The 13549-nt window shown below is 42.8% G+C and overlaps 1 protein-coding gene across 2 annotated transcripts in view; it reads left to right on the plus strand.

Annotated features, from left to right (window-relative positions):
• The window catches only part of psen1 (presenilin 1), a 97561-nt gene extending 96273 nt beyond the window's left edge, over positions 1–1288 (plus strand). For both annotated transcript variants that reach the window (XM_038781739.1, XM_038781748.1), the window contains one exon: positions 258–1288. In XM_038781739.1, the coding sequence (XP_038637667.1) occupies positions 258–413 (156 nt within the window). In that variant the 3' untranslated portion in view covers positions 414–1288. The remainder of the gene's footprint in view (positions 1–257) is intronic.
• Positions 1289–13549: the final 12261 nt, after the last annotated feature.

The raw sequence follows: 13549 nt of genomic DNA on the forward strand, positions 1-13549 counted from the left end.
GTCGATCATGCGCCCTCCCACTAACTCTTATCTCTCTCTTTACCCAGCCCCCCCTTCCTGGTCTCACTTGCGCATGTGGTTGTTTGGGTTTTACTCGCCCATCAAGCACACTACCTCAACCAACCAAAATGAGGAATTTAATGCTTTTAATCTATATAAACTCGAAAGCCGTCTCCTTTTCCCGCAGTTTATTTTTTTTGAGAGAGGTTTGGAGAAAATATCCATTATTAGTAATCTGCCTCCTCTTTGTTTTTCAGGGTTTGTGCCTTACTCTCCTGCTGCTTGCCATCTTTAAGAAGGCTTTACCAGCACTTCCAATCTCCATTACATTTGGGCTAGTTTTCTACTTTGCTACAGATAACCTGGTCCGTCCGTTCATGGATCAACTTGCTTTATATCAGTTTTACATTTAGTGTCTCTGTTTTTGGAGTAAGTGTTTCCAAGATGTACTGTAAATATTCATGCTGAGAAGAGATTTTTTTTTGTAATTGGTGTAATCTGATCTGAAATAGAGAACAGTAAAACTGGGTGGAACCTGTGTGGATTATAATTATCTACTGAATTTGTTGTGTTCCTGATCCGATTAATGCCAGTGCACAATTTTGAAGAAAGTCGGCTTCATGCCTCTCTGTGGGGCTGGCTGCAATTTTATCTCCTTCAATGAGACAGAAGAGGCTCAAAGCAACAAATTGTAAACTGTGTTGGTGTACGTTTGAGCAAAGCATTGCTCTGGATGCGATATTTCTATAAATAGTGTTACAATGAACTGAAAACATTTTCCCCGTTCAGTTTCCAGAATATTCCTTTCTTTGCAAAGTTATTATGTAAAAGTTTTTTCTACTATCGGGAAGGTTTTCCATGCTGGTGGTGGCCCCCTTAAAGTAAACACGCCTTGAACACCATAAACTTTACTTCACCCTGAATTGAACTTTTCTTACAAATTAAAAAAACACCAGCATACTTTTGAAATAAAAACAGGAAATGCTGGAAACACTCAGCAGGTCAATTAGTGAAGAGAGCAAGGAAGGGTTAAAGTTCCAGGTCAGTGACTGGGCTTCCTGAATGTTTCCCAGCATTTTGTTTTTATTGCAGATTTCCAGCAACTGCGATATTTGCTTTTTGTACTGTTCCTTTTGAAAACTTGATGTGAATCAGAAGCTCTGGATTTGTGATGTTTTGAAATATATACTCAAATATGTTGATCTTTAAAACATTGGAGTCTTTAGGGAAACCAATTTGACTCCCTTCTGGGTTGCTGACCAATTAAAAGTTAGTGTTACACTGGAAATTTGCCTCCTGCTGTCTTCTTTCTGTTGTGTAATGGAGGGAGGAATTGGGAGTCAGCTGGAAACCACCCATGGAATATCTGGCATTTTCAACAAGACTGAGGATGACTGGATTCTAATCGATTTGATGGGGTAAACCAAAATTATTTCTCCCACTTGAGAATACAGCACAGACCAATTGAACCTTAAAATTAGAACCAAATTATTCAGGCACTATCATTCAACTAGTAACATAGAGCCACCGGAGGTGTTAGCACAGAGGATTAAAGTCAGGATGGTGTGATGTGTCCTTTGGCATTAAGTCAAACGTGGGCAAGGAAACCCCTTGCTGATTGTGCCCGAACATCTATCCTCAGCTGATTAATCTGTACCCTTTCATATTGAACACCACTTGGAACAAGCGCTGAGTAAGGGCACAAAATGACATGGAATCTAATCGAAGTGTTTCAAATATGGGACTTTAATGCCCATTACCAGGAATGGCTCAGGAGGATCACTGACGGAGCTGTCCAATTCTTGTAGGACATATCAGCTAAGTGGACCTGAGGCACAAGGAGAAAGAACCAAAAAAAAGACCAAAATGACTTAATCTTGCCCTCACCAATCTATTGTAGATGCACTGTCCATTCCGTAATGGCCAGATGACCATGAATCTTGTGACAAAGCCCTGTCTTAACACAATGAAAGGTGTTCTGTGTGGCATTACCACTCTGCTAAATGGGACAGACTCAGGACAGATCTAGCAGCTCACAAGAGTGTATTCATGACTGGACCGTTGTAAACCCGTAAGAACCCAGGAGTAGGCCATTCAGCCCCTCAAGCCTTCTCTGCCATTCAATAGGATCATGGCTGATTTGACATTCCTCACGTCTACTTTCCTGCCCTTTTCCTGTAACACTTGATTTCCTTACTGATCGGATTTCCTTACTGATCAAGGAGCTATCTATCTCAGCCTTAAATATGCACAAGGGCTCTGCCCCCACAGCTCTCTGTGGCAGAGTGCCAAAGATACTCGATCCTCAGAAAATAAATTCCTCCTCATCTCAGTCTTAAATTGATGCCAATTATTCTGAGACTATGCCCTCTGGTCCGGGACACTCACAAGAGGGAAACATTGTCTCCGCATTTTATCCTGTCAAACCCCTTAAGAATCCTATATGTTTCAATGAAATCTCTCATTCATCAAGTACGGAATCAGTCTGTGCCTGCACATAGCAAGGTAAAGGCAACATTCAGGCTTTACATTCTGCCCTCTAGATTCAACGACATTACCACATTGCTGAATCACCCACAATCAACATACCTTTTGAGCTGAAACTTAAAACTGAACAGGCCATATAAACACTTGTTACAAGAGGAAGCTAGGACTTGTACGTGCCTGCAGTTTAAGATCCTGTCGAGTGAATTGTTTTACAATCTTAAGGAATAGTATCTGATCATAGGTTGAAATACTACATAATCAAAAGCAGTTTGGGGAATGTTCTATAATTATACACCAGCTCCTACCACCTCACAAGCTAAGTGAAGCTCCTGGAAATGAGGAATTTACCAATCAAGCACTGTTAAGTTTAAGGCTCAAACTTCAGACAATGTTCCTTTCAGAGGTTTAAGATCATTCTAAACTATTTTGGGCTCTTTCTCAAGCTGAATCCAACTATGTGCTGCTGTTAAATTTGTTTTAAAATATTGATTATTGCCACTTCCTGCACACCACATTGTTGGACCGGGAAAGGAAGAGGATTAAAGAACTTTGCCACAGAACAGACTCTTCATCTTTCCCCATGGGTAATAGGGGGCTGGTCTGAATTCTTTCTCGTTCTGTAACCCCTGCAAAATGTATCTGCTGCAGTACTGGTGCAAAGTGGTTTTGTTTGTAGTGTAAATGTATCCCAGGAGAAGCAGTGATGGCTCATGACAAAATGATCCTATGCGAAGCAGCAAGTAGTCAGTATGTACAGCACATCAATTGTTAAGCTTCAGTCAGAACCTAAATGTTAAATTCCAGTTTTTGAATGGGGTACTATGAACCTGTTGGTTTATTGATGGACACCATCAAAAGCATACACAGCATGTCTTCACACATGATTGTTGGAATCGCAATATGTAAATTACAGATGCAAGACTGCTTTATCATGATTTAGTATGCCTGTTCTAAGAAGCCAGACTCCCACTATCCTTTTATGACTCAGAGGAGTTTACAGTTTATAACCACCCATATTTCAGCAAAGAGCTAGTTGTTGGTACATGATCAGCTGTGTTATTTGGGCATTGGACCAGAAACTAGATTAGGATCTGTCAGTCAGTGTCACTGAGAGGATGGATTTCACAAGTTGAGTTTGAGAGGCTCAAAGGTTTGTAAATAACTCGGTTCACTGCAAATAAAAAATGTCTTGGATTTGAAGTTTGTGGATGACACCAGCAATTCTCATTTTACCTAATATTTTTTCTTGACTTCTATTTGCATTCTGTCCTTTAAAAAGGAGCAAACTAGGGATGGCTCAGTGGTTAGCACTGCTACCTCATGGTGCCAAGGATCCGGGTTCTATCCCGGTCCTGGGTCACTGACTGTGGAGTTTGCCCCCCCCCCCACACACACACACACACACACACACACACAACCCAAGCAGGGTAGGTGGATTGGCCACGTTAATTTGCCCCTTATTTGGAGCAACATAATTGGGTATTCCTATATTTGAAAAAAAAGGGACAACGGCTGGTTTTCTAGGCAATTTTTCCCTATCCATGGGATTAGTAACATGGATGTGAACACAGTGATATGCTGGTATTAGGACCCTGTTACTTTATTAATGATGTAGGGCATAATTTCAAACTTCGTAGAGCCTATAAATTTAAATGGTGAGTAGGATATTAACAAACAAAGATCAAAGGAAGGTACAACACAGGAACAGGCCTTTCGGCCTTCCAGTCCTGCGCTGTCCATGCTGTCTGTCTAACTTAAAATCTTCTACATATCCAGGACCCGTATCCCTCTATTCCCATTCTATCCATGTATTTGTCAAGGCACCCCTTAAACGTCACTATCGTACCTGCCTCCACCACCTCTTCTGGCAGCGAGCTCCAGGCACCACCTACCCTCTGTTATTTTTTAAACTTACCTCGCACATCTCCTCTAAACTTTGCCCCTTGCACCTTAAACCTATGTCCCCTCATAATTGACCCCTCCACCCTGGGGAAAAAGCTATACACTGTCAATGTCACTCATTTTGTAGACTTCCATCAGGTCGCCCCTCAACCTCCGTTACTCCAATGAGAACAAACTGAGTTTATTCAACCTTTCATAGCCAATGCTCTCCATACCAGGCCACTTCCTGGTAAACCTCTTCTGTACCTTCTCCAAAGCCTCCACATCAAAGAACAAACAAAAATTACAGCACATGGACAAGCCTTTCGGCCCTCCAAGCCTGCGCGTATCCAGATCCTCGATCTAAAACTCTTGCCTATTTTCTAAGGATCTGTATCCCTCTGCTCCCTGCCCATTCATGTATCTATCGAGATGCATCTTAAATAACGCTATCGTGCCCGTCTCTGCCAGCAATGCGTTCCAGGCACACACCACCCTCTGTGTAAAGAACTTTCCACGCATATCTCCCTTAAACTTTTCCCCTCTCACCTTGAACTCGTGACCCCTAGTAATTGAGTCCCCCACTCTGGGGGGGAAAAAGCTTCTTGCTATCCACCCTGTCTATACCTCATGATTTTGTAGACCTCAATGAGGTCCCCCTCAACCTCCGTCTTTCTAATGAAAATAATCCTCATCTACTCAACCTCTCTTCAGAGGACGTAGACAGGTGAAACCAACAGACACTTGATGAATACAATCTAGCAAGGTGAAATGATGCTTTTCAGAAGGAAGAATGAAGAAATGTCTCAATGGTCCAATTTGAAAGGGAAACAGGAACAGAGGGGCATGCCGGTTTATCTGCACAATTTTTTGGAAATGGGAAGGCAGATTAAGAAGACTTTATTAAAAAATCCTTTGGCCTTTAGTATCTTTGGCTTTGAGCTGAGTGCAAAAGCACAAAGATTATGCTAAACATAGAAAATAGGCAAGAGGCCATTCGCCCTTTGAGCCTGCTCTGCCAATCATTATGATCATCCAACTCAATAGCCTAATTGCCTCTTTCCCCCCCCCCCACCCCAACCACATATCCTTTGAGCCGCTTTGCCCCCAAGTGCTATATCGAACTGCTTTTGGCCTCAACAACTTTCTGTGGTAGAAAATTCCACAGGCTCACCACTCTCTGGGTGAAGAAATGTCTCCATCTCTCCTAAATGGTATACTCCGTATCTTCAGACTGTGACCCTGGACAGGGGCTGTTTAGCACACTGGGCTAAATCACTGGCTTTGAAAGCAGGCCAGCAGCACGGTTCGATTCCTGTAACAGCCCGAACAGGTGCCGGAATGTGGCGACTAGGGGCTTTTCACAGTAACTTCAGTGAAGTCTACTCGTGACAAGTGATTTTCATTTCATATGGGGCTGGTTTAGCTCACTGGGCTAAATCGCTGGCTTTTAAAAAGCAGGCCAGCAGCACGGTTCGATTCCCGTACCAGCCTCCCCGGACAGGCGCCGGAATGTGGCAAATAGGGGCTTTTCACAGTAACTTCATTGAAACCTACTCGTGACAATAAGCGATTTTCATTTTCATTCTAGACACCCCCACCATCATGAACATCTTTCTTGCATCTACCCCTGTTAGAATTTTATATTTTTCTAGAGGGATAGATATAGCACTTGGGGAGAACGGGATCAAAGGCTATGGAGAGAAAGCAGGATTAGGCTTTTGAGTTGGATGATCAGCCGTGATCGTGATGAATGGCGGAGCATGCTCGAAGGGCCAAAAGGCCTCCTCCTGCTTGTATCTTCTATGTATCTATGTATTACGCTCGTTCTTCTGAACTCCCAACAAATACAGTCCTAACTGACTCAACCACTCCTCGTACAACAGTCCAGCATCCCAGGAATGGGTCTGGTGATTCCTCTAAAGCAAGAACATCCTTCCTCCAATAAGGAGACCAAAACTGCACACAATATTCCAGGTGTGGCCTCACCAAGGCCCTATATAATTGCAGCAAGACAACCCTGCTTCTGTACTCTAATCCTCTCACTACAAGAGCATAGGAATTAGGAGCAGGAGTGGGCAATTCAGCCCTTCAAGCCTGCTCCACCATTCAATCAGATCATGTCTGATCTGTTCCTGGTTTCAAAGCCACCTCCCAACCTGTTCCCCATATCCCTTTACCCCATTTTTTAATCAGAAATATATCTCCCTTTTGAAACTATTTAATGATTCAGACTCCATCGCACTATGGGGCAGCCAGTTCCACAAATTCACCACCGTCTGGGAGAAGTAAACAAGCGACCAAAACTGGACACCATACTCCAGGTGAGGTCTCACCAACACCCTATACAACTGCAGCAACACTTCTCTACTTTTATACTCCAGTCCTTTTGAGACAAATGCTAACATTCCATTTTCCTTTCTTCTTACATTTTGTACCTGCATACAGACTTTCTGCGATTCATGAACAAAGACACCCAGATCCCTCGGCCCAGCCCCATTTTGAATCTGCTTTCCATTTGGATAATAATTTGTCCGACGATTTTTCCAGCCAAAATCGATAACCTCACACTTGTCCAGCTCCTAGCCTATCTATACCCACCTGTAAAATCTGTATCTTCTCTTCATTGCCTGCTTTCCCACCTATTTTAGTATCATCCACAAATTTTGCCATGTTGCACTCTGTCCCTGTTTGCAGATCATTTATATAGATTGTAAATAGTCGAGGTCTGATGACTGACCCTGACAGTACTCCACTAGTTACAGTTCACTAGCCAGAGAAGGACCCATTTAACCCCACTCTGCTTTCTGTCAGTCAGCCAATTCACAATCCAATCTAGTATTCTATCCCAATCCCCTGCAATCTCACCTTCCGGATCAATCTTTTATGTGGCACCTTTATCAAACATTTTCTGGAAGTCTGGATATACCACATCCACAGATTCCCCATTATCCACCTTGCTGGTTACATCCTCAAGTTTGTCGAGCATGACTTGCCCTTCATAAACCACACTGACAACGGTGGATTGAGCTTTGTCTTTCCAAATCTTCAGTTATCTCCTCCTTAATGATTGATTCCAGCAACGTCCCCACCACAGAGGTCAAGATACCGGTCTATAGCTTCCTCCTTTTTGAATAGGGGTGGCACATTAGCCTGTTAGGTCAACATAATCACTTGCCTTCTTTACTGCTTGCTGTGCTTATATGTACTTATAAATCACTGGTTAGGAATCCAATTGAAGTATTTTATCCAATTTTGGACAATTGTTAATGTCTTGGAGAGGGTACAGAATAGATTCGCTGAAATAAGAAACTTCAGTTATGTGGAGAGACTAAAGCTGGGATTGTTCTTAGAGCAGAGAAGGCTATGGGACAATTTACTAATAATCTTTATTGTCACAAGTAGGCTTACATTAACACTGCAATAAAGTTACCGTGAAAAGCCCCTAGTCGCCACATTCCAGAGCCTGTTCGGGTACATGGAGGGAGAATTCAGAATGTCCAATTCACCTATCTTAAAATAATAAGAGGTTTTCAAAATCATGAAGGGTTTTGATGGAGTAAATAGAGGGAAACTGTTTCCAGTGACGGAAGTGCCGGTAACCAGAGGACAGTGTTAGACTTCACCTCATTGACACATTTTAATCTTCAAATTGTACAATACAAAGGTTTAGTAATGAAAAGTTTTAATTTGTTATGCATTATTGAAATGTGTTTATGTTGCAACAGCCTGGACTCGGGTTCAGGACCGGTCAATTCTGGCTTCCTTTGATCCGGAGTCACAACACAATTGAATTGACAAATAATTCTTAGAAAAATACCCAAAGTCTTTGCTCCTTGGCTGCCCAATAATTACAGTCACCAGGTTTGTAAATTTAGACACTTATTGTTAATAACAAAAACTATAATTAAATATGCAGCAAATACAATTGGTTAACTGACATCTAATTCATAATTCCCCACTTTAACTTGCCCCCACCCTCTGCACACAAACACAAGTCAAACAAACACAGAGGGGAAGACAGGGGTGAAAGTAATGAGGAAGAAGTAAAAGATGGGAGTCTTTGTTTCAGGTGGTTGTTTCTGGCACACTGTCCTTCAAATCAGGCTTTCAGGTCTAATTTCTGCTTCCCAATCTGTAACGGTTTTCACTGCAGCCTCATTTAGGTCTCTGCAGTTTCAGAAATAAAGCAACTCAGCCTTTCTGGAGAGAAGACAGAAGATCCTTTCCCCTGAGTGTCCAGGGACCCAGCTCAGCTTTCTTTAGGTCTCTGGAAATCATCCCTCTCAGTTAGGATCGAATCACCACCTGTTCTGGGCAGAATACAACCTTTTGGCCAATTCATTGGTCACCAGCCAACCAATCGAACGGAGACCCACCCCATATTTTGGGTGTCACAAAAGTCTGAGTTCTGTTGTTGAAAGCCAGCAGCACCATATACTAAGTTGTAACTTGAATTTCACATTCTGTCTGCTGCTTGATTTAAAGATATAAGCATCCATGGATCAAAACATATAATGGTAAAAATAAAGGAAGGGAATCACAGGAATGACCCCATAACTCCCTACCTAAAAGGAATTAAATGTAAAGGCACAGATATTTCATTTGAGGTATGCAAGACACAAGCAAATATCCATCAATCCCCATTATATAAGTTCCCTTCCTTGTCTCTACGTTAGTAATTATTCAGCCCTTAAACCCATGCCAAAATATTGCAATCACATTATCCTTTCCAGGAATATATACAATTTTAACATTGAACCAACAAAATAATCTTGCATTCTGTGTTTTAAACGTCTCTATAAATTCAAGCTGATTATGGTCTGTGTGAAGTAAGCTTTGTTTATTGCCATGTTGGACATATACTTCAAAGTGCTGAAGAGCTAATAGAACTGCCCCTACCCCAGGTCACTGACATCTGTGGCCATTTTAATGGTCTGGATAAGTCGGCCAGCAACAGTTCGCCCACTAACATGGCCTTCAATCCCCCAAATGAAATGAAAATCATTTATTGTCACGAGTAGGCTTCAATGAAGTTACTGTGAAAAGCCCCTAGTCGCCACATTCCGGCGCCTGTTCGGGGAGGCTGGTACGGGAATTGAACCGTGCTGCTGGCCTGCCTTGGTCTGCTTTAAAAGCCAGCAATTTAGCCCAGTGTGCTAAATCAGCCCCTACTTGGTATTCGTTGGTAACCATGTTTACACTTGTTTCCGCAACATAGAACATTGCAGCGCAGTACAGGCCCTTCGGCCCTCGATGTTGTGCCGTCCTGTGAAACCCCTCTAAGGTCCCTCTACACTATTCCCTTATCGTCCATATGCCTATCCAATGACCATTTGAATGCGTTTAGTGTTGGCAAGTCCACTACTGTTGCAGGCAGGGCATTCCACGCCCTTACTACTCTCTGAGTAAAGAACCTACCTCTGACATCTGTCCTATATCTATCTCCCCTCAATTTAAAGCTATGTCCCCTCGTGCTGGACATCACCATCCGAGGAAAAAGGCTCTCACTGTCCACCTTATCTAATCCTCTGATCATCTTGTATGCCTCAATTAAGTCACCTCTTAACCTTCTTCTCTCTAACGAAAACAGCCTCAAGTCCTGGTGATGGCCTGCAACTACTTTTCACATCACTATCAGAATCAGAGGATAATACATTGGTTCCATGAATTTTCTGTTACTTATAAATAGATGTGGTTGCAGAATCACATCCAACATGTGCTGCATTTCAGTCTCTAACTCAGCCAGCCCCAGGATTTTAATCGAAACAGGCGTGGCTTTATTGGTTCAGAGTTTCTGACATCTACATCATGATTAGTTTTTAAAACGGAATCAACCCTGGTATATTTGTCTAAATTTTTGCAATACCTATTATATCTTCTTTTCTTCTGCTGATAGGTTTGCATCTTTGGTTTTCAAACTCCCTCTAATATCCAAACAGTGCCTTGTTGTCACTCTTCTTCAAAGGCAAGGTACTTCCCTTTGTCAGGTTTCTGACAGCCTAAATTGGAGTGGGCCACTCATTCAGAGTTTCTTCTGCCTTTCTGCCTCTATCTGTTTCTCGTGTAATGCAACCAGTCTTTCCAGATTGTCCAATGAACATTTCTCCAAATTTCCTGCAAACTACAAACAGTATTGTCAATGCTGCAGGAAATATTTGGTTCATTTTTAATCAATAAACACTCTTCAACCCCTCCAACTTTACATTCTCTCTTTTCCTTCACATGCTTGCTTTCAGCAACAAGTAAAGCTGAGGGTTCAATCTCCGCAGACTTAGTCGGCTGTATATGCAGCGTTCTTTGTTTTATAGCTTTTACCTCTTCGTCTTCGTAATCACAGCTCTTATCTCCATTTAATAACACGGACTCATACAATTTGTGATTTCTAGATTTCAACTTTTCTCCTTTACTTTCAGATATATCAAAGTGAAACATATAACTAGGAGTGTGTCCATGGTAGATGTGTAGAATTGAAGAGAAGTTCCTTTAATGGTGGTGGCCTGCAACTACTTTTCACATCACTATAAGAATCAGAGGATAATTCATTGGTTCCATGAATTTTCTGTTATTTATAAATAGATGTGGTTGCAGAATCACAGCATGGTTCTTCATCCACCTTCCTCATTATTTTCAAAAGGAATTGACCTCAAAGGTTTCTGTCTTATTTCCTTTTCTGTGGGCTGCCGTCGACATCTTTTCGTGAAGGAGTCGGATGATGTTGATGAATTTCTCTGGACAGCCGAACTTTGACAGCATCTCCATAATGCTTCCCGATTCACTGAGTCAAAAGTCTTAGTCAGATTGATGAAGGCCATGTGGAGTGTTTTTAAAAATAAATTTAGAGTACCCAATTATTTTTTTTTCCCAATTAAGGGGCAAGTTAGCGTGGCCAATCCACCTAACCTGCACATCTTTTGGGTTGTGGGGGTGAAGCCCACGCAGACACGGGGAGAATGTGCAAACTCCACACGGACAGTGACCCAGGGCCAAGATTCGAACCCGGGTCCTCAGCGCAGTAGTCCCAGTGTTAACCTTAGCCATGTGGAGTGGTTGATGTTGCTCCTGTCATTTCTCTTGAAGTTGTCAAGCAATGAAAATGATGTCCACTTTTCCACAGTTTTGTCAGAAGTCACACTAGCTTTCCAGAAGGATTTCTTCAGAGACAGGGAGAAGGCAGCTCGTGAGTATTCGGGTGATGATCTTCCTGGTGATAGAGAGTAGGGAGATTCATCGGTAGTTTCCACAGTCCGTTTTGTCTCCTTTATTGAAGATGTCGGCATTGCTCAGGTCAGTGGGAATTTCTTCTCTGCCCAAGATTTTCAGCAACAGCTGTTGAAGATGACGGATGATCTCTTCTCCAAATTTGAAAATCACTACTGGAATCCTGCCCACTCCCAAGGCTTTTCCATTCTTCATGTGTTTAACGTTGGCTTTGACTGAATCTATGCATGGTGGGAATCCAGGATCATCTTTAATGGAGAGTTGGGGATTTCCTGAAATACGTCCTCATCCATGATTGTATCACGATTTAGGAGATCTTAGAAGTGTTCTCTCCATCGAGGGCAGATGTTTCCTCTGTCTGCCTCTCAAGAGGGTCCTGTCTTTACTGAACTAACCGTGTCCCTAACCAAGTTGTTCCAGTACAGCTACAACACTGGCGATGTGAAAAATTGCTCATGTGCATAATGCCCACAGAATGCAAAATATATCCAATCCAATAGCACCCCATCAGTCTCCTCTCAATCATCAGCAAAGTGATAGAACAAAGAAAATTACAGCACAGGAACAGGCCCTTCGGCCCTCCCAGCCTGCGCCGATCCAGATCCTTTATCTAAACCTGTCTCCTATTTTCCAAGGTCTACTTCCCTCTGTTCCCGCCCATTCATATACCTGTCTAGATGCTTCTTAAATGATGCTATCGTGCCCACCTCTACCATCTCCGCTGGTAAAGCGTTCCAGGCACCCACCACCCTCTGCGTAAAAACCTTTCCACGCACATCTCCCTTAAACTTTCCCCCTCACCTTGAAATCGTGACCCCTTGTAACTGACACCCCCACTCTTGGGAAAAGCTTGTTGCTATCCACCCTGTCCATACCTCATAATTTTGTAGACCTCAATCAGGTCCCCCCTCAACCTCCGTCTTTCCAACGGAAACAATCCTAATCTACTCAACCTTTCTTCATAGCTAGCACCCTCCATACCAGGCAACATCCTGGTGAACCTCCTCTGCACCCTCTCCAAGGCATCCACATCCTTCTGGTAATGTGGCGACCAGAACTGCACGCAGTATTCCAAATGTGGCCGAACCAAAGTCCTATACAACTGTAACATGACCTGCCAACTCTTGTACTCAATACCCCGTCTGATGAAGGCAAGCATGCTGTAAGCCTTCTTGACCACTCTATCAACCTGCGTTGCCACCTTCAGGGTACAATAGACCTGAACTCCCAGATCTCTCTGCACATCAATTTTCCCCAAGACCCTTCCATTGACCATATAGTCCACTCTTGAATTTGATCTTCCAAAATGCATCACCTCGCATTTGCCTGGATTGAACTCCATCTGCCATTTCTCTGCCCAACTCTCCAATCTATCTATATTTTGTTGTATTCTCTGACAGTCCTCCTCGCTATCTGCAACTCCACCAATCTTAGTATCATCTGCAAACTTGCTAATCAGACCACCTATACCTTGCTCCAGGTCATTTATGTAGATCACAAACAACAGTGGTCCGAGCACGGATCCCTGTGGAACACCACTAGTCACCCTTCTCCATTTTGAGACACTCCCTTCCACCACTAATCTCTGTCTCCTGTTGCCCAGCCAGTTCTTTATCCATCTAGCTAGTACACCCTGAACCCCATACGACTTCACTTTTTCCATCAACCTACCATGGGAAACCTTATCAAACGCCTTACTAAAGTCCATGTATACGACATCTACAGCCCTCCCTCATCAATTAACTTTGTCACTTCCTCAAAGAATTCTATTGGGTTTGTAAGACATGACCTTCCCTGCACAAAACCATGCTGCCTATCACTGATAAGTCTATTTTCTTCCAGATGTGAATAGACCCTATCCCTCAGTATCTTCTCCAACAGTTTGCCTACCACTGACGTCAAGCTCACAGGTCTATAATTCCCTGGATTATCCCTGCTACCCTTCTTAAACAAAGCAATT

This window comes from Scyliorhinus canicula, chromosome 2 (genome assembly GCF_902713615.1).
Source record: "Scyliorhinus canicula chromosome 2, sScyCan1.1, whole genome shotgun sequence".
Taxonomy (NCBI): Eukaryota; Metazoa; Chordata; class Chondrichthyes; order Carcharhiniformes; family Scyliorhinidae; genus Scyliorhinus; species Scyliorhinus canicula.